Source organism: Corvus hawaiiensis, chromosome 5, assembly GCF_020740725.1.
Source record: "Corvus hawaiiensis isolate bCorHaw1 chromosome 5, bCorHaw1.pri.cur, whole genome shotgun sequence".
Classification (NCBI taxonomy): domain Eukaryota; kingdom Metazoa; phylum Chordata; class Aves; order Passeriformes; family Corvidae; genus Corvus; species Corvus hawaiiensis.
Window position 1 is genome coordinate 56,229,440 of NC_063217.1, and position 20,777 is coordinate 56,250,216.

General features: G+C 39.8%; 1 protein-coding gene and 1 long non-coding RNA gene across 5 annotated transcripts in view; one reads left to right on the forward strand and one right to left on the reverse strand.

The window, feature by feature from the left end:
- Positions 1-18,550, forward strand: part of TECRL (trans-2,3-enoyl-CoA reductase like) — a 60,144-nt gene extending 41,594 nt beyond the window's left edge. For 2 of the 3 annotated variants that reach the window (XM_048304840.1, XM_048304839.1), the window contains exons 5-12: positions 4,694-4,809; positions 6,857-6,962; positions 8,048-8,120; positions 9,848-9,891; positions 13,474-13,531; positions 15,114-15,199; positions 15,630-15,675; positions 16,565-18,550. In XM_048304840.1, coding sequence (XP_048160797.1) covers positions 4,694-4,809; positions 6,857-6,962; positions 8,048-8,120; positions 9,848-9,891; positions 13,474-13,531; positions 15,114-15,199; positions 15,630-15,675; positions 16,565-16,692 — 657 coding nt within the window. In that variant the 3' untranslated portion in view covers positions 16,693-18,550. Of the gene's footprint in view, positions 1-4,693; positions 4,810-6,856; positions 6,963-8,047; positions 8,121-9,847; positions 9,892-13,473; positions 13,532-15,113; positions 15,232-15,629; positions 15,676-16,564 lie in introns of all 3 variants that reach the window. The other variant, XM_048304842.1, reaches the window with a different exon arrangement.
- LOC125326514 overlaps positions 1-20,777 on the reverse strand; it is a 316,424-nt gene that overhangs the window by 40,228 nt on the left and 255,419 nt on the right. For both annotated transcript variants that reach the window (XR_007203871.1, XR_007203870.1), the window contains one exon: positions 6,814-6,944. This is a non-coding gene — a long non-coding RNA (uncharacterized LOC125326514). The remainder of the gene's footprint in view (positions 1-6,813; positions 6,945-20,777) is intronic.

Below are 20,777 nucleotides of genomic sequence, written 5' to 3' on the forward strand. Positions count from 1 at the left end.
ATGAAGTAGAAATTAGACTAGAAATTAATAATGTTTCTTAATGATCATTAGCTCAAGAGTACTTAGGGCTGGGATTGTAAAAGGAGTCTAAGGTAGTTATACACTAAGTCTAACATGATCTGGGGACTTGGGAGGATTTAACTGCCTGTTTCTCTTGGGTTTCTCTGAAATCCTGGCTGTGCTCTGTACACTCACACTCAGCAATGGTCTGTCTGTCTGATAGCAGCAGATCTTCATCTTTGTGCAGTATGTACCGTGTCAGGCTGACCTTGGCTCAGGACTGCAACTACTGCCTTTGTCTCACATTTACCAGAGAAACTAAGCCCTGTCCATTAGATAATTTATATGCTGCAGCTGCTTTTCCATCAGAGTTACCCAGGACATGCTTGAGCTGTTTTGTATCTCTTGCTGTGCTGAGGACTACAGACAGTGACCCAAAGTCATTGTCCTGGCTGCAGGTATTACTCTCATCCCATGCTCTCTGCTTCAGCGCAGACATCCCGTGGGCAATGGAAGAGAAAACATCACAAACAGCACTGGTGACCGGGAAACTGGCCCTACATGGCATGGAAAGAGCTGCAGGAAGGGATCAGTTATGGAAGAGGCTGCATGGCCTTTCCTCAGCTCTGCAGCTTGTCATAAATGAGATAATGTGAGACTCTGCCAAAAGGCAACAAGATAGGGTGTGTTGTGTGATATTACAGAAAGGGCATGTCATAAACATTACAGAGAGGAATTAGCTGATGTCCTCATGTGAAGATACTAATATGTGGGCTGTTCATTTATAAAGATTTGGTTGGACTTTTTTCAGACTCCCTCCACTCCACCGCCTCTGTTTACAACTTCCTTTTGTCCTGTTCTGCCTTTTCCTGACCAGTACACACAATACTTTAACTCACATCAAAATCCTTTCCATTCCCTTTAGCAGACCTGTTGGGACAGTGTCAGGCACTATGTCAGCTGCCCTTACTAGCCAGAAAATCCCTCCAATAACTTTAAAGAACTCCTTTCACTTCTGCTGCATTCATACCTCCCTAAATATCCCTCTGACTCACAAGGTCTGGGATTTGAATTCCTGATCTGGCTGTTACTCTGTTCAGCAAGGTGTTCCTGGCATGGTGAGCTGAATAGAGATAAAAGAAGCAGGTACAATTTGTGTCCTGCAAGATAAGATGCTTTGCTGATTTGCAGATTAGCTCTCCTGTATTGTTTTACCATTTGTTCCACCATCTCTTGGATAATGGAAACTCCTTCTTAGCTCTCTTTTGACATGTTTCAGATCCCAGTTTTTATGTTTATGTAGTAGGTACTTCCAGTTTAGGTGTTACTGAATCAGATCCCTGAGGGCCTGATAACTGAGATGGTTAAAGAAGCTTGATTTTAGCACTCTGTATGGAGACCACACTGGGGAAAGTTTTGATTCCAGAATACTTTCATTTAAGAGCACTTTCTCTATGCTGCTGAGAAAGAGGTCTACAGAGTATATCATGTCAGACACTGGAGAGGAGAGAAGGAAGGTAAGAGAACTGGACACTGTGCAAGATATGAAGTAGACTTTACAGACGTGGGAAAAAGAGGCAATCTCCTCTTTTCTCTCTTCTGAGAGTGAATGATGAGCTCAACAGTTAAATCCTATTGAGATATGCTCATTGTTATAGAGACATACTGCTCCTCCAGGAAAAGATAATTTTGCTATTATGTGTCACCATATTTGGTTGCACCCACTACATCAAAATAATCTAGGCAGGACCACAAGATGGTAAAGAAAAAATCATTTTCTTTTAAATATTGGGGTTTTTTTTGTTTTGTTTTGCCTTTTTTTTTTTTCATTTCTAAAAGATAAATCTGCTCCATGTTTTAAATGATCAGTTGGTTTTTTTAAAAATAAAATTATATTTCTTTTGTTCAGAAACAACAAGCTACAATGTTATTATTTTCAGAGGAAATAACAGTGTTATTATTTGTTTAAAATGTGATTACTGTTTTTGCAGAATATGTCAGCAGGAATTAGTAATTTTGAGCACCTATAAAAATGATGGGTTGAACTGATCCTTGACACAACTAATACCTCCCCAAGCCCAGCAATTAGTCAGCTATAGGATGAGTATGAAGATACTAGGTAGGCTCAATTGCATATAATCATTGAGAATCAATAGTAAAAGAATGGTGCTTGCCCTTGATTGCCAGTGGGTAGAACCAATAATTGTAATGTTGTGTTAATTTAAGACTACTTTCCCTTTCACCTGCTTGAACTCATGGGAATTTTTAGCAGTTTCTCTGCCTGCCTTTCTGGAACTCATTTTTCATTTATGACAAACTTAAATCAGTGGGCCAGAGAATTAGTGCAGCAGTCGCAGCATGGGAGATGCAGCAGAAGGAAACAGCCTGAAACTTACCTAAACTAAACTAAACAACAACAAAAACTACAGCAAATTGAACCTCATCCTCTAAAACAGAATGTTACTGATCCTAACTATGTGCCAGTGTGACTCAGTTATGACAAAGGCAAACAGAGTCCTGCCTGCCAGACAGTGCCCAGTTTGACTGCAAATCTCATGGCCGACCCTGTAGCACCTGCCTCCACATGGGTGATGTGACTGACACACAGACAAGAGTGAACCCTGTCCCCAACCTGTGAAGCACCCTGAGCATGCTCACCTCCACAATCCCCAGCTCTAGAGCTATTGTCAGTGCTCTCAACTGCTTCTCTGGATTGCACTGATCAACCCTGTCACAGGATTATCCTGTGTCTGAGAGCTTTGGCTTTTAAAGAGAGACTGGATTTTTTACTAAATCTTGAAACTCTCCTTTCAGCATCTGAAATCAGTCAGGGGGTAAAGGGGAACACTTGGTGCAGTTACAAGTAAGCACAACTTGGTGCTAAGTCCGGCCAAACTCTTCCTGGCAGCTTTGTAATGTGCTCATGCCAAACAGATGTTGAAAGCTGGCAGTTACGGATGTGCTTTGGGGTACAGCTCATGGCAGAGAGAAAAAGCTACACTGGAGAAAGCAGCTCATTCCAGGCTCTTCTGCTGACCTGCCAAGACCACATTATCTTCACCTCTGTCCCCTATACCACCAAAGTATAGATTTAGGGTGTTAGGTTTAAATAGCAGAGGCCATCCCTTACAGTGTTTGCTGACTGCCAGACCCAGTGGGCTCAGATTTTGGAACAGAACCATACAACTACTACTAGGACAAAATTCTAAAAAGCCCTTGGCTGTGAGGTATTCCACAACAATGAGTGCTCTTGGACTCCTAGATTAAATATTTTCACACACACACACACACACACACACCTGCTCTTGGGATCATTCGGAGTCTAAATGGAGCACGGAAGTCATGATGTCACTTGGAACAAAAGGGAGTTTCATGTTCCCCTGGTAGAGAACACTTAAGTCTGTTGTTACTTTTGGAGACTGTCCTCCTATGAATGGATAAAATTTCAAAAAGCTTCCGCCTGTAACAGAGGAAAAGGGAACCTAATTGCAGGATATTTCTGCAGGAAAACCTTTCTCTTTCAATGCTCTTCTGAAGAGTGATTAACAGAACAGCCTGCTGGGGGATCAAATACTAGTTTTGAGAAAGATGGTCTAAAGTCAGTGTTGCTTCCTTAAGCCACAGGTATTTATTCATAACAATTCTACAACAGTGCCAATAGCCACCATAAAGCCAAATAACCCTTCAGTCATAAATCTTTCTCCCTGATCAATGATAGGCACTTGAGTTACAATTCGCCAGTCCTTGTAAATGTGTAGGACTACACCACTTCCATTTTATTCTGGGATTCAGTCCAGTGGGGACAGGTGATCAAATCTAGACCTCTCATCACTCTAGTGTCATTTTATTTCTTCCAGCTGTGTGTAGTTTAAGAATGTTCCCCAAGCAAAAGCGATACAGACTGTAGCAAGCCAAAGTCAGACCTTAAAACTGAGGGTGCCTCATGTCATCTCCATGACTCTGCCTTCTCTCCCTGCCCCTCCTCTCAGCTCTCTGTGCCTAGCAGGAGTGACAGTGGTGAGATGAAGTTATTTCTTCTTGCTTTGTTTTTGTCACGGTAGGGTAGCTTACTTGTCCAGTCTGCCCACCACAGGCTATTTCTGCTGGTGCCTGCACAGGGAGGAGCACCACCCAGTCACTGAAAAAGAGCTCGAAGCACCATGCACCAAGCAGGCTGGTCCTGCTCTTCCACCCACCATGAAATTTCAAGCAATGATAGCCTCCCTTCCAGATGACTCTGCTGGCAACCAGGATTCAAAGCCATGTTTGTTTCTGTCATGCTTGGTTGGCTTTTAACTGATGTACCGCTTAATTGCAAAAAACACTGGCAGAAAGCAAGCTGCCTTCAGTTTCTTGGCCTTGGTTTTTAGTGTTATTTAGATTCCAAATAGGCATCTGATGGCACAGCCAAAAGTATAAAGAGGAGATAACTGTAATTTTGACCACCTTCCATGAAGCAGTCCTGACTGGGTTAATGTTCTGCACAGAAACCTATCTCTCATTTCCTAGATGGATTTTACTCTTTTGCTAAAGAGACTGCAGAAGAAACCCCTATGTGTCATTTAAGTCCTGAAAATGAAGCCAAAAGTCATTTGAAGGATGAATAGGGGCTGTGGATTGGGGCATTCTTTTTCTCACACCTTTCCTGTGCAATTTTCTACTCTGCCACAGCTATTTTATTTTTCATTTCTAGTTTTTTCTAACAGAATACACTGGGCCTCTTCTCATATATCTGCTCTTCTACATTCGCCTCTCGACTATTTATGATCAAGTGGAAAGCAGGAAGAGCTTCCGCCACCCGGTGGTTCAGTAAGTGACACTTGTGTGAACTGTTTTCCTGGAGCATGAGAAACCAGAGGGATGGAGATTGCATTTCCAGGGCGGAGGATGTTACAGGGGGCCTGAGGCTGCTTGCCTAGTGTCAGATTCAGTTCTTACCAATACCTGTTTGACATTTAGCAGCACTCATAAGCCTGACCAAAAATGGGATCCCAGCTGCAACAGTCACTGCACATGGTCACCATGGAGATGCAGTGTTTTCCCCAGTTTAACATAAATTCTGAACATAAGGTGAAATAAAAAACACAGTGGGTAGTAACCCAAAGCCATGCTTGATGGAGAAGAGAAGACAAGACTCCAGCTGCCCCACTACCAATCTCCTTACAGCACATTCCTGCTCTTGAGATGAGCAGCACCAGCATTCAGCACAGAAAGTAACTACCCCCACACCAGCTCTCACCTAGGCACAAGAAAGAGGAAATTCAACAGGTTTGCATGTCATGAGTCAGGTCAAGAACCTCAAAAGAATCATCTCCACAGGACGGTGGTACAATTCACCAGTCAGACTGGGAAATGTCACACTTAAGGAATTTCCTTTCAGTGGAATTGTCCCCATTCTGGGTGATTAGTGCCTGGCAGAAGGATGAAAGGTGATCAAGGAAAGCCTGTCACCTGGATAAGCTGGTCCACTTATGGGAGAGCACACAGGGACCTAGGAGGCTCAAGGACTGTACAGCTTTCCCACATACTTCCACACTGTGATTGCAGAATCAGGGGAACTGGTATACAGCAGAGAAATACAGTGAGTAATAATGCCATTTATAGATGGAGAAACAGGCACTTGGAGAGACATTAGGGGAGTTAGTGGAGCTGGGAATGAGAATACAAAGCAATTGAATGCAAATCCAGAGCTGCAAGATGCTTGTCTTCCTTCTCTTGTGCATATGCTTGAAAGGAGAGCATTTCTGGCAGCACCTGCAGAAGAACCTGCAATACCTTTACCTTCTTTTACATGGGCAAGGGTTGTGCAGAATCCTGCCAGTGGCCACTCCTTAATGGGTTCATCTGAGGTCCCCATCCTAAGCAAAATTAATTTAGAAATTTCCAGCAAAGCTGGAAGTTTGCTCCAGGCTTTGGATTAGTCGTTAATTGTTTGAAATTTTCTTAGTTCAACTCTCTCTGGTTTAATTACTTTGAAATTGTTTAATCTTTGACTTTAGCTACCGTACATGATGCATAATAAAATTATTTGAGATTTCACATGCTGAAAACCACTTTTCATTTATGTCTTATAATTGGTTTGCAGCAAGATGGGCTATGGTAGTACGGTAAATGTAACCAAGATAAAATGCCATCAGGAATCACTCCTGACATTTGTTTCTGAAACTCAATCACTATGAGCTGCAACTCATTCTCGGAAGCAAATCAGCAATGCCTGTTATTGTTTCATAATCTTCCTCAAAAGAGAATCAATATAATAGTTTCTACCACAATTACCTCATTTCTTTATAACAGGCAACAAAAAAGCCATCAGAATGGATTAATTTAAGAACAAAATCTCATTTTGCATCCACAAGGAAATGAAACACAAACTACCCCCATGCAGCTACTTGAGTTGGCAAAGGACAAGGAAACCATTCAGAAGATATTCAGAATGTTTTTAAATGTCAGACACATCCTACAGGAGCATTAAGGTGGCCTTAAACGTGGAAGAGGTCTTTTGGAAGAGTGCGTCAGACGCCTGGCTGTATACACATCTGTCCTGTCTAAATGTCTTGTCAGGACTATGTATCACATTCAGAGCTCGAGGAGCTCTTTTTATTTCAAGGCTAGTAAAAATAAGCTGCTTCCCTGCAAAATGCAAACAACTTTGTATAACACTGAAAATGATTCGATTAATCTTTGGTTCCAGATGCTTCAATTAAGACAATATCTTAAATCCCACAATTTTAATGTGACTGCAGTTTTGGAATATTAGTTCTTATTCCTTTCATGACATTAACTGTGAGGTAATAAAAAAAATCTTTCACTTACCTTAATTTCTTTTTTTTTTTTTTTTTCTCCCTCTCCCTTCCAGCTTGGCCTGTTTCTGTCACTGTTTACACTACATCAGACATCTTCTGGAGACGTTATTTGTTCACAAGTTTTCGGAAGGGCACACTCCTCTGAAAAATATGATAAAGGTGACAATATGTTTATCATCTTGTGTAAGAGAGAATATCCTCATATCAAAGCAGTCCTTGGAAGAAGATAGGGAAATAAAAATTAATTTATTTTGTAGCTCCAGGAATTATGTTTAGAGATACAGGAAGGATTTCAGGACCATGTCCCCAAGGACATAAATTGAAATCAATGTCCATTTTAGCTCCTGCATGTAAATGTCCACTTTGACTCATACACCCAAGGGGCTGATTGTCATGTCCAGGATATTTTTCAGACTGAATGGTATTTTATGATGATGGCTTTTGCTGCAACATCTAGCAGTGTTGACAGAAGTCATACACGGCTTCCTTGGTGCAACATAAATACAGAGCAAGAGACAGGCCTTGTGCTAGGAAGTGAAAATCAAATTACAAGTAGGAAAAAAAAATTTCTCCTTCTACAGATGGAAGCCTCAGGCAGGAAGATACTGAACTGGCCAGGTCTTCTCTCTTCCAAAGCCTCCTGAATTTCAACTGTGTGTCATTACTCATAGGCTTTCCTTTCTTTTATTTCACACACTGTACCTTGGCCATTTTGTATAACCCCTCCACCCCATATGGTGTGATGTAAAGACCCTCCCTTTAAATATTTTGGAATACATTTAGGATTTTGGTGAAGGAGATTAACACATGGCCTTGATAGGGAGCTTCACTTTTACTCTCCCTTGTTTTGTCTGGTTTAGCGTTCTGTTTGTCTTGGTTGGGAATGCTGAATTTCAGGTACAGTAACAGCTCAGGTGTGTTAACCAGCCCTAGGCTTTTAACAGCACAACTCAAAGAAACGTAATCTTTAGCAGTAGAATCAAAGAAGAAGAAAACTAGTGCCAATTCCTACAACAGGCATGAAACACATTCCACACAATAAAAAAAAAAAATCCACGCTGTGTACCTAATTTTTTTTTACTTTCTTCATAGCATCTTAGAAAGATAGATATTCTGAGGCTCACAAAGCAACTGCAGAGTCTTTTGGTGGTCACCCGGGTTTTGGCTTGGCAGAATTTATACTTATGAAGTTACAGTTTGTACTTCCTTGTTGCCCTTTCAAAAAAATTATCTGTCTGTTCCAGGGCTGTGCCTTTTACTGGGGATTCACATCCTGGATCGCATACTACATCAACCACCCGCGGTACACGCCACCATGTAGGTATGGGTAGGACACAAAGATAACAAACTCGGCTTGAAAAAGTCTTTGCCATGTAACCTGAAGTTCTCCAGAATCAAGAGACTGCTCCCACATTAGATTATATGACTAATCTCTCCAGAAATTAATCTTTGCTCCCTGTCAGAATGAAGGTGGTTGTGTTGGAAGCACCTCTGCTTTGTGCCACTGAATGTTTGTGCCTGTCCAGCAATGGTCAATCGCTGTCCAATTTGGACAACTAGAGAAAACACAAAGATCAATGTATTTTGCTCATCTTCACAAGGTTTGTATTAAAGAATGCAGGGGAGAACTAGAGCAGGTTGCATTTTCTTGGAGGAGATATTTATTTGCTAAAGATACATCTTTTTCATGTAAATTAAGGTTTTTCTTTTTTTTTCCCCCTGAGAAAAACCAGTAAAAATCCGTCACATACTGCTGATAACAGATTTTTTTTTAATTTTTAGATTTTTTATCATTTTGTTCCCTGTCCTCGTATTTTACTATTACACTGCTCTTTCTTCATTATTCTTTTCTGTTTGCTCTCTAGACTTTTGCTTCTTTTGACCATAATTGGCACAGGTTTTATTTTCTGCTACTTTACTTTCCTTGTTATACCTTAGTCTTTCTTTTCCTCTCATTTATCTATGAACTTTGGGAACAAAGCATTTGCTTTGGCATTTTTATTTACACTCAGTTAAATTGCTAAGTTTTTTCAACCAAAAATTTCTCCTACATGACACTTGCTTTTCTTTCAAAATAGCACAAAGGTTCTATTTCAAAATTATGTGATTCATTGAATGACAGTTGGATTTGGCGTGGCTTTAACAACAATGCTGCAAACAATGCAGAAACCTCCCTAGACAGTTTTTAGCAGTCTGGGCTATCAAATCAATAAGTGCAGTGTCTTTCTAGGGGAAGCTCTTTGTTCAAGACACAAAAGAGGAAGCATTCAGAAGAAATATTTCTAATTGCTTTCCACTGCCTTAAAATGCCTTTGGCACCACAGAAGAGTCCTGTGCCAGCCAGGAAAAAATAGCTCTCAAAAGTAAAGGCTTGATGAGACATGGCCAAGGCAAGTGAGGTACGTACACGTGGTTTGTGTCCCCCAGCTATGACCAAGGTTTACTTGGGAAGTGTAAACCTTTGGACATGAACATGGTAGAGCCCTGCACTGGTCTGGGAAAACAGCTAAAAGGAGAGGGCAGGCAAATGGCAGGTGAAATTTGCAGATGTTAAATGTATTTCTTGTATGACTCTGAAGCAGACAGTGGCTGTGTACTAAAGCCTGACTATTGCCTCACTACTAAAATTAAAGAAGGTAATGGATAAGTTACGTATTGGGTTTTCTGCTCATGGAATTAGAAGGGTCTATGGATAAGGCTGTGATTCTTGGCCTGGTTTTGCCACTGACCTTCACTCCTCTCCTTGTCTTTTCAAGGGATTCTTCACCACCAGCTGCTTTGACAAAACACTTGAACATTTGAAGCTGGCAAATACTAAAAACAGTTGGGTGAAAACTGCCTTTAGATCAGTGGTGCAAAACTGGCATTTCTGGAGTGCTGTTGTTGTTTGTATTGTCTTCATATTGTGTGTGATAATATCCAATCTTTCTGCAGAGCCTGTCAGGAGAGAAGCATTTCTGCTCCTCAGCACTAGATTAATTTCACCCATAGCAAACAATGTGCACACCGTAAAATGCAATTTATAATTTCATTCTATTTTCTAGCATTTGGCCACAAACAAGTTTCTTATGCTGCTCTTGCTTTTCTGGTACGTACAAAAATGAAGTTTTATTTATGATTATGGAAGAGGATTAACTCACAATTTAGTAAAATGCAGTAATGCTTCTGTGCATTTGTGTGTATACATACATACAAGCCCATGTCCACAGCCCTGTGTACTTTGACTAGATTTAGTACTAATCTATTAAGGTTTCTCAGTCAGGAAGTGTCCTACTAATATTTATGTACACAGAGTTTAAACAGAGATACTGCATTTTGAGAGCCATGAGAACATCATCAGCATCATTATTACTGGTAAATGTATTAGAACACTAATATTTAGACAGACTGAAACTTGTCATTTTTAAGATACTGAAGAATTACAACCTAAGCAGACTTTGCAATAGTTCAGTGTACCCTGAATGACTTATACTCAACAGCTATTAAAATCTATATAAACAATCCCTGCCAAAATGGGATAAGCCAAAGGAAAATGCAGCTGATGAAGAATGGCTGAGACTACCCAACCTGGTGTTTGAATGAACATAATTGTACAGTGAGACAGAGGCTTCACAAGAAGCCCTCACATGGAAATATATATCCTCTCTGTCCTTTGGAACTGCTGGGTCAGTAGCCAAAACATCCTCTTTGAGAATCAGGTACAGATCAGTTTCCAGAAATATAACAGGGTAATGGGACAGTAATATGTCTAGGCTCCTTCAGACAAACACTACTCAGAAAAACATACAAAAACTCATTAGCAATATTTAAATGCTTTTGTAAATTAAGACCCTTAAAGGTCACAGTTTTGGCAGTGTTTGTCTCTGGGGCTGGCCACGCAGTTCTCAGCTTTTCTTGCTCTAATAAGATATAGCAAAAATAGCAAAAATACTTTTATGAAGAAGTTCACACACTCCATGAGGCTCTAGAGCCAAAAGCGATAACCCAGTACTGCAGAGACAGGAGGTTGTGGCAGTGGTAGACAGCAGTATGCCCAGAACCTTGCTGTGTGCACCCTTCCCAGGCTCAGGGGGTGTTTGAAACCAAGCAAGCTACTTGCCTGAATATTCAGTGCTACCAACAAAACTAGTCCTCATCAAAGTCTCTGCTTAGAGAGAGCCTCCTTTTCCTTTGAAACATCCTTCCCTGCATCAGTGGAACATGCCCTGCTAGAGCTTGTAGGGAAAATGCTGCAAACAAGCAAAGGGATGAGTCGTGTTGAGGGTGTTTGCTGTAAAATATGTCAATGCCCTTAAGATCTGCATCAGCACCTGGTCTGGGCTCTGAATTCTTACAGCTCTTTTGAGAACTCCCTACCCATGGAAACTCAAAACCTGTCCCTTTCAGATCTTGTGCTGGCAGATTCCCAGACAATGAATTTAAAACATCAACATAAGAAATAAAATAATTTGAAGCTGTTTTCACAGGTTTCTAAAATATATGAATAAAATATTTGAAAGATTTCTCTTTTTTTACCCTCTTTTAAGTCTTGTCTTTATTACACCTCCTGATTTAAGTGTACACATCTGCAGCTGCTGTAAACAACAGTACAGAGTAATTTGAAGAGTGTCTGCAGGCCCTCCTGAAAGATTCTCATGTTTAGAGAAAATAAGCTTTGCAGGGATGTTTTTCTCATAGGGTACACATGGAATATAAAGAGGGGAAACGGTGTGTAGATGTCAATATTTTATCATCATAAATAGCACCAGCTTTTTCTCTGCTGTTCCCCACTGCCCCATATTTTATATATGCTAAACTATGGAGACTAGATTAAATTTAGCAGTGGTTCTCAATGTAGAACATTAACAGTCCCATTTCTAACAAGGGGCATAAAATTTAATCACAGCAGAATGCAGCTGCAGAGTCAAAGGTAAGCCAATAAAATCCCTGCAGAAATGCCCTTTGCTTGTTTTACTTAGAATCAGTAGGGGTTAATTATGTATATGTGTGAACATCTCTTGCTCCACAATAGTATGGGCATCTCCTTAGGTATAGTGTTTTACAAAACCACTTGTAACCACAAAATTTTTTCTTTAACATAATAGCAATCAGAAAAACAAATCACGTTCCCAGCTCATTATTGGAAGTATGTAAATCAAAATTACGTCCATTGCTATGGTTAGAGTTAAAGCTTCTGATAGGGTATTTTAAAATGGAATTTCATTTTCTGGCTATTTAGTGTTTTACATCTGGTATTTATGATAGAGGATGGTCAGTTATTTGGAATTAGAAAAATTTAAAAGGACAGCAGGACTTGAACCATAACTACCTAGCCATGCAGAATAACAGCCAATTACAGGTCTATTTACTAATAAACCCGATCTAAACCTTCCAAACAAACCCAACAAAAATCTCTGCCAAAAAGGGGAAAATTCTTCAGCAAGGCTAACTACAATGTTCCTTCAGATATTAGCATGTTTCAATATAAAATGAAGTCACATATTTCTTTCAATTAGTTTTAGCAAAAATTTGTTATGGATGACTTTCAGAATTAACTTAAAAATGACAATTGAAGTTCTTTTTTTGTATTAATTTTGTGACTTCACACTTTTAACATCTTTAGGCTTTAACATTTTCCTTTAAATTTTAATTTCTTAAACTTTTTCAAGCCTTACAAAATTTAGAACAACAAATGCTGTAAGAAAATGCAACTTTTTAACTCTGCATTTTTGCAGTTTGAGAGGACAAATCAGTCTTCAAACACGGAAATGAATAAAAAATTCAATTCAGCCTGAGCTTGAACTGTATACAGCATCTTGGTTTTCTTCACAGAGTAGGGGAAAAATGAAAACCATAAAATTACGTAATTGTGATGACAGGTCTTCTTCTTCAGGAATATAAAATAATTTTCCTACCAGTTCCCACTTTAAATATGGGTAAATATTGATTTTGATTATTTAGTAGTTGTAGCTGATGAAGTACTGAAAGCCCCAAGCAAATCTGAAATCAACAGGGAGACATGGTACCTCTCCCAAAGGTTCGAAACACCTAAATGTTGGAGACCAGCGCTGAGAGGTTGGTCACAGCTGGAAACAGCATAACCAGAGAGTTGCAGAAACAGGAATAGTACTGGCTCCCTTCCTTTATCAATCCCCAACTACTATCCATTCAACCAGCCTGCCTTTTGGAGAACTGCTGGTTTTTTTATTCACCTTATTTTTCCTTCCTGTTTTGCTCAACACCTTTGAAAGTGTGTGTAGGAAAAGGTTAGAGACATTAACTCATGACATCTTTACAAAACCAGAGGTCAGCTTTCCACCTTCTTCTTTGCAGCTTGGATTAAAGCCAGAAGAGATCAAGAAGAGCATCTTGCTGAATTCCTTAGAGCCAGGGAGTCTGTCTAATCTCCCCAGGGCCAAACATTGCACATGCTGGGCATGGGAACCCCACTGAAGGCCTGGCTGCATGGAGCTCTACGGAGCTGTGCCAGGAGCTTTCATGCCAGGCTGCACCCACCGTGTTCACTGGACACTTGTGTGTGTGTGACTGTGATCACAGGCTGTTTTCTGGAGTACATATTTCCTGGATACAGAGGCTGAGTTGTAATGGGGAGGGTTCTGGTTATGCAGTGCAACACAATTACCACACTTTTTACGCATACAACTGAAAATATGTTTTTAATGTCTTGCAGATGTGTGAAGCTGGAAATCACTTTATCAATGTAGCTTTAGCTCACCAAACCAATTCAGGTCTGTCTTTGTTTCCTGTTTGTCTAAGACTGAAGTGTGCTTAACCTATCCATCTTCTGCTGCTGTACAGTAATTTATGTACCTATATCCACCAAAAAAAGAAAGATGAAGTAGGTATCATGCCATTGGTCTAACAACTTCAAAATAAATGGGATGAGAAGGAAACATTAGCAACACTGTTATTGTTTCAAAGCTTATAACAAATTTATCCTAATTAGACACAACTGCAATTTAAATCTGGATTTAAACTCAGAAGTCCTTTAAAGCATGCTGGTGACTGACAGCAGCATGTTGCATTTTAAATAAGTCTCAAGAACTTCTAAACTATATTGCAGAGTCTTTAGACACATTCATCTCAGGCAAAAATACACATGCATATATTCAAATACTCAGAGATAGACTCATGAATACTTGCACGGGCATCAATGTAAATGTATGCTCTTAACAGGCTGGGTTTTCAGCATTTTTGTGTCATGAGATTAAAAGTTATACAATCTATACCAGAAAGTAAAGTATGTTTTCAGACACTAATAGTGTAATTTCCCCACTGGAACACCCTATTCAAGAAAATACCACAGTACTATTAACTTCACACACAGGAGTCAGTTTCTGCTCTTGAAGGTTTTTATGCACTGTGGTTAGGAAACTGCTTATATTATTTCTTGCAAGGGGCCTAATTCAGATTAAAAGCAGCAAGAGCCAAAAAATTGATTTAAGTTCTCAGTGTCTACAAGTATTAAAGATAGCATTGTTGCCAGAACTTAAAAATGAGGTGGTGCTCATTAATAATTGATAATTTCTGCAATTCTTTTTGTACTTCTTGGAAAGGATAATGAATGTCCTTGATTAGAAATCACTTTTACTCTGAGATATTTCCTAACAGAAAATCTTTTAATTCCAACTCCAGAATAAAAGGATTATTTTTACCTATTCTCTCTTAATCCTTCACCAGTCCAAGGCAGGGAGGAAAGGGGAAAAAACCTACCAAATAAAAAAAGCCACATCAAAACTAATCAAGCAAAAAACCCCAACCAACCCCACATGTTTGTGAGGCCACTGAATTTGTATTTGATATTAAATATCTAAAATACAAAATTTACACTGATGCCTTTGGTGTGAGCATTATCAGTGGCTGTAGAGAGGCATCCTGTTAGCTCTGGAGTTGTTTTCCTATTCTACCAGAGATAAAGGGTGAGGATGTGGGAGCCAACAGATTCATGTTACTGAGTCAGAATAAGATACAGCTGCATCCCCCACATCCCAGTGGGTGCCCTGAGTACTCGCCTGTTGACTAGCCCACACTGAACTAGTCTCCCTCTTCTGAACAGAAGTTGCATCCTTTGGACACACCAGACCTTGTAAAAACTGATATAAGGCTCGCTGAGCAGCATTCTCACTGGGATAGGTACAGCTTTTGCTACCTCAAAAGATTTCACTGAAACTTTTCTAACAGGTTGTGCTCTGAGAGCGTTGGCCCAAGGGATCGCTGTTACATAGGCAGGCTGTGATAAGGCTCACTTTCCCTCTCCCTGTACTGAAACTGGTTCTGATTTTCCCCACCCTTTTTTTTCCCTTTCACAAGGAAATAGAACCTGTTTTCCAAGTCCAACCTACAACCCCTTCACGTGGCTCTTCCTGCTGGTATCCTGTCCCAACTATACATATGAGGTACATGACTTTCTTCTGCTTATATGCAAAGGGTAGGTGGTCGCTGTTTCAGCCTTTGCAGAAAATCTGCAACACCTCCATGCAGTTTCCTCTGCACATCAATCCTTGTGGTTCCTATGTCAGAGTCTCCTTGTTCCCACATAAGCTTTTCCACCAGACCCTCCTCTTCCCTCACATCATTATCCCATGGACTCTTCTCTGTATTTCCCTTCACTGCAGTCTCCCCAGTGATCTAAATATTTACCACCCATCTCTTCATCCCATCCAGCACACTATTTGACCATCTTGAAAAACCAAATGAGTTTGATTTCTTACTATTTTTCTTCTCCCATTTCCAGTACACACTGTTTTTCCAGGGGAAGCTTTTGAAAACTTGCCATTTTGCTTTACATAAAATATAAAACTAACAGTGCCTTTTTCTTTGCAACAGGCCGGGTCTTGGATTAGTTTCACAGTGATGACACAAACTCTGCCAGGTAAGTTTGTAGCAGAATGAAGACAGCATTTAAAGTGTCGTTTGTGGAAGTGAATTCTGGACATTTAAAATTTACCAAAGAAGTCTATAGCATATGAAATATTGCCATCAGATTTGCTATACGAGATAAATGTATAAACCTTCAAAATGCTCGTAAGGGCAGCCTGCCTAGTAGCATTTGTGACTCTTGCTTTCCTGCATCCTTAGAGACCTAAACACTCCCAAAAATATGGTCCCTGGGACTGAGCTCTCCAAAACATTAACTTTTTAATTAGTTTTCCATTTCAAAATAGAAACTTATAAAACTACTTGTAAGAAGTAGCCCCACGTGGTTTACAAATGAAAAAGAAACTAATTTCAAAAGTGGGTTAAACTGCATCATGGAAAAATTAAACTGAAATTTTGTTTGAAAAGATGAAACATTTTTGTTCTTTAGGTTTCGGTATGGAAATGATCTGAAAGTTTGGGGACAATGTAGGGCTGTTCCTACAATAGCAGGAGCAGCAACATATGCAGCACACTCATCCTTGCTGTAATTGTCTCAGCGATAACTTGACCGGATGCCAAATGAATGTTTCTGATTAACTACCTCATTTTAAGGAAGAAAGGATAATGAATTTTCAAAATGCAAATGCAGTAAAATTATCCTCCATTTTGTGCCACTCAGCCTGAAGGGAGAGGTACCCAAGATCCACTTACTGGCTCCCGACAGCCACAGCAGGGTCCTGGGAAGTCTTTTAGTTGCTGGGTTTTTTGAGACCTCGCTGCCAGGCAGCTGAATCCTCTACTTGCTTTAGGGCCAAGCATTGCCATAAACCCCATTGTATTTACAGGGACAGGCACTGAAAGAACACACATGATCCTTTTCTTTAAATCTTTTTCCTTGCTAGTTGGCATCTTTGCTTTCCTGATGGTCATCCAGATGTCTCTATGGGCCCAAAAGAAACACAAGCTTTATCTGAAAAGATTTTATCCAGAAGTGCGGAGAAAAGCAGCTATGATTCCTATCATCTTCTGAGATCGTCACAAGAGTTGGAGCCTAAGTGTACACTTCAAGAGCCAACTCAGAGTAAATGAGCCATTTCATTCAGGAACCAAGTGGATCAGAGGAAAAAACTACTGGATATCTTTTTCAGAAAATTAACAGTTCAAGATGAAGAGGTTTTAATTAAGTGCAAAAATTTAGCTCTTGAATTCTTGGTTCCTGCTAAAAGATAGGATTTAATTAGATTTCCTGTAATGGAGCTAATTGAAAAGGGACAAGAAAATTGAATGTTAGATATTTACCTGGTGTAAATGGGCACAGATGCTGCTAAAATTAATGAACACAACTCATCTGCATGCATTCAGGTATGGTAATTTTAAGGTTCAGCGTTAGATGTTGAGGACAGTCTTGGATTTTTGCATCAGAAGATGTTTCACAGCCTTATTTTTATTAAACTGCACAGAAAGAGCACATTCTGCCTCAGCTCCTCTAAAGCGTCACATCAAAAGATGACCGCTATGCTGTAAACACTGTTTAGTCTAGCTTCACAAAGTTTTTCTTTCTTTTTTTTTTAATCAAATCTCATAGCAACTTGTTCAATACAAATTGGCTTAAATTATTCACTGCAGAGAGGACTGGCTTTCTTTTATTTTCAGGAAGGCAGCTCAGCCCCATGATCTCAGAGAGGACCGTTTTTGACCTCTTCCCATCTTGTAAATAATTTGAGGCAGAACCTTGGGTACATCATTGAAGCCCACTTCCCTTTCTCACATTGAACAGTCTAGAAATAGCAGAAGACCTTCTGCACTAACAAACATGTTAAGATCCCCTTGTTCAGTGCCTGTCTGTATCCAGACACCATTCCCCTCACTTGTATGAAGCACTGTGAAAGCCTTGGGGACAAGGTGAAGCAGAGTACGGCTCGTTATTGAACAGGAAAGAGACGCCAAATGCATTTCAGTCCATATCTGAACTGCCTCAGATGGACCCTGCTGACAGGCTTCAGCTCCCCTTCAGTTTGGCCAGGCTCTACTTGCCACTTTGCTTTCCAGGATATTATTTTTTAAGGGATTCTCTGGGCTTGTTATTCAAGTCCTGAAAACACTGAGTAGCTCCATTTGCAGATCAGTGGCACCCATGCCACGCAGGAGCACAATTTTAGTTACGCAGAGCAAAGGAACCAGAACTGCTTCAGCAGGTATTAGGATATGAAGAGTTAGGGCATCGAGTCCAGCTTTCATTCTGTTTCTGCTGCACATTTATCAATATCTTTTGCTTCCCTTAGGCTGGTGAAAAAAATCTTGCCTAAAGAATTTTATAGTCATTAGAGAAACCCTGGAGTATACAAGCAAGGAAGGAAGTTTGTCTCCTAAAGGTGCTGTTATGTTTGCACCAGCCCAAGTGTTCTAAGAAAGTTAATTTGCCCAGTAAATTGTATTCATATCCCTCTTCTAACGTCTAACTTGCAACACTTATCCTATTAGTCCCTGTAACTCAATTTCATCCTTGTAAAGTAAATACATCACTTTCCATATTTTTTAAATTGTAACCTGTGAGAACCTAAAATTTTTATTCCTCTCAATGGAAAACCCTAATCAAAGTGAATACCCAATTCTCTAACCCAGCCTGCTAATAAAGATCTATTTTTGAAAAATTGTTTTCTATACTCTTTAATTGAATACTTAACCACAATATTTTTGAAACTTTTTTTTTCCAGACAATGTTAGATGTGTGAGTCAAGGCTGTTGTCTGTTTTTTTAAATCCAGCTACTGAGATTCTTTTCCTTTCAGGTTTATTAAATTTATTAAATGTCTTATTTCAGCAATCTTAAAGTTTTAAAATAGTCCATGTAGGAGAGTAACTTATTAAAATTAATTACTTATCTATTAATGTTTTGATTGTAATGGCTGCAGCTTTAAGTCTGTTCAAGGCATGTTTCCAGTGTGATGCCAATTGCTGGGAACATGGTTCCTATTCAACAGTTAGCTTAGGTGAAGGAAGTATTTCAGGAATTTTTTACCTCACTGTTAGTTGGTTATTCAGTACCTGAGGTGAGGATGAGGAGAATTTTGGCTCCTGAAGTAAATGACTGAAATTCTAAAGTAAGGTAAAAAGTAAAGTAAAGGGTGAGAGCAAACACTAGGTAAGAACAAATGAAGATACATTGCAGAAGGCTGTCTCAGATAAACATGATAGATATTTTGAGATTCACCAGTGGGATATTGATGAGCTAAAACTGCTCTGAGCAGTGTTAAATGGCTTCATGAACAGCAGTAAATCTAACTTCCTGCACCTTTATGGATCTCTCTATATTACACATTCTCCTCTGATTTTCAGGGCAAGTTCCATGCAATTAGAAAAGGTAAGTTAACTTCCTGGAATGGTTGGAATGTTCTGCTTCAAAACAAAAAGTTTATAAAAATCACCAGTCTTTGTTTTGATAAACATTTCAGAGGCCTTGCTTATAGGATACTGAAAAACCCAAACAAAGAAACCCACCCAGTTAAAAAAAAAGTATTACTATATGAATGTTGCTTCCAACAGTGATTTTAGTCCTCAAGTACCATGCACATTTTCAACCAAAACAGTTGTCTTCACACAAATATTTGTCATAATTGTTCTGATCACCTGGAAAAAAATGCCCTATTAAGCTCTACATATCCAGGACTTTCTTGTACGAGGGGCTGATGAGGAAGCAGGTGGTCAACTGCAAATTCATTTGGCTGTGTTTTCTCTGAAGCGCAGACCTCACTTCTTCAGAGCCACCAGTAGAAGGAAGGCATGGGCAAGGCCACCCCACTACCAGAATCCCACCATGTTTCAAGGTCAAACGGAAAGACTCAACCTCCAAAAAGAGCCATAATAGCTCGCAGAAGCAAATAACCACATTCCTCACAAAAGGCAGGAGGCAGGAGCATTGTACAGCAGGAAAATCAAGTGGTTGAAGGCATGTTCTGGTTAGCTATGAGGAGCTGCTATAGACTCATGTACGGGGCAATTCCTGCTTAATACTTCTCAGGAGGGAAGCCATCTAAACCAAGAGACCACAAATGAAGCAAGAAACAGAGAGTAGACAACAGTTTTGTCAGGAACTGTGTAAAAATAAATCAGATGGAGTATGAGTAGATCCTTCCTGGCCTGCCAATAAGGACTATGTGAATAGCATTGCCTGTGGGACTAAAGTGTATCTTAAGATAACCAGTCCCCGGTCCACCTGGAGAGACTGCTCAACTTCCAGGTCCTTCCATGCTCACCCTGCAGCTTGCAGCTGGGTTTTTGTTGGAACTCTCCGGATGGATGAGTCTCATCTGTCCCAAATTAATCCTAAAACATTGAGATTAAGGAGTCTAAAGTTAAACCTTCAGATACACATCTCTACATTTTTGTGGCTGGTTCTTGCCATAAAATGCCAACCTGGAAAAGAGCAGGCACTGGCTCAGGCCTCCTGGTGGTACAGGAAGGCGTTGTGATGGGGAACTGATGTGGCAGATGCTTCTGTACACAACTTGGCTGCCTGTATTTGGATTCCCAGTTTGAAAAAGCCCTAAAGACCCAGCCATATGTTTGTCTTATAAGATGGTTACCACATCTTCGCAGCTGACAGGACTGAAAATGATCTCTGTGATTTCATCTTTCCATAGGGAAAGTGGAGCTCAAAAGGATGCTGAAAGCAGGAGAAGTGAATAAAGGCAGATGGTCATCCTTTTTTAAAGATCTTATTATCATCAAAATATCTTGTACTTTGTATTGTTTTGTATAAAGTAAGTGACTCTAAATTGGCTTTTATCACACTAGGAATTGAGATGAAACAGCCTGTTATCAAAGCAGTTCTCTGAAAGAGAGCCTGCAATGTTAACTAAATATAATATAATAAAAATCACGGAATGTGAAGACTTCTAAAGCACACTATAAGAGGAAAAAAGCTGTAGGAAGGCAAGACACTTTATCTATTTATAGGTTTAACAAGTGCTGCTGAACTAAAAATTAATTCAAACCATAAAAAGCTTTTCAGCAAGCTAATATTTTTCACATGACGCTTTATTGGCTTTCTTTTTCTATATTTTCCTAGGCACAAGTGTTGTCTACAAGTGATATTCCTTGTCATTAACATTCATGG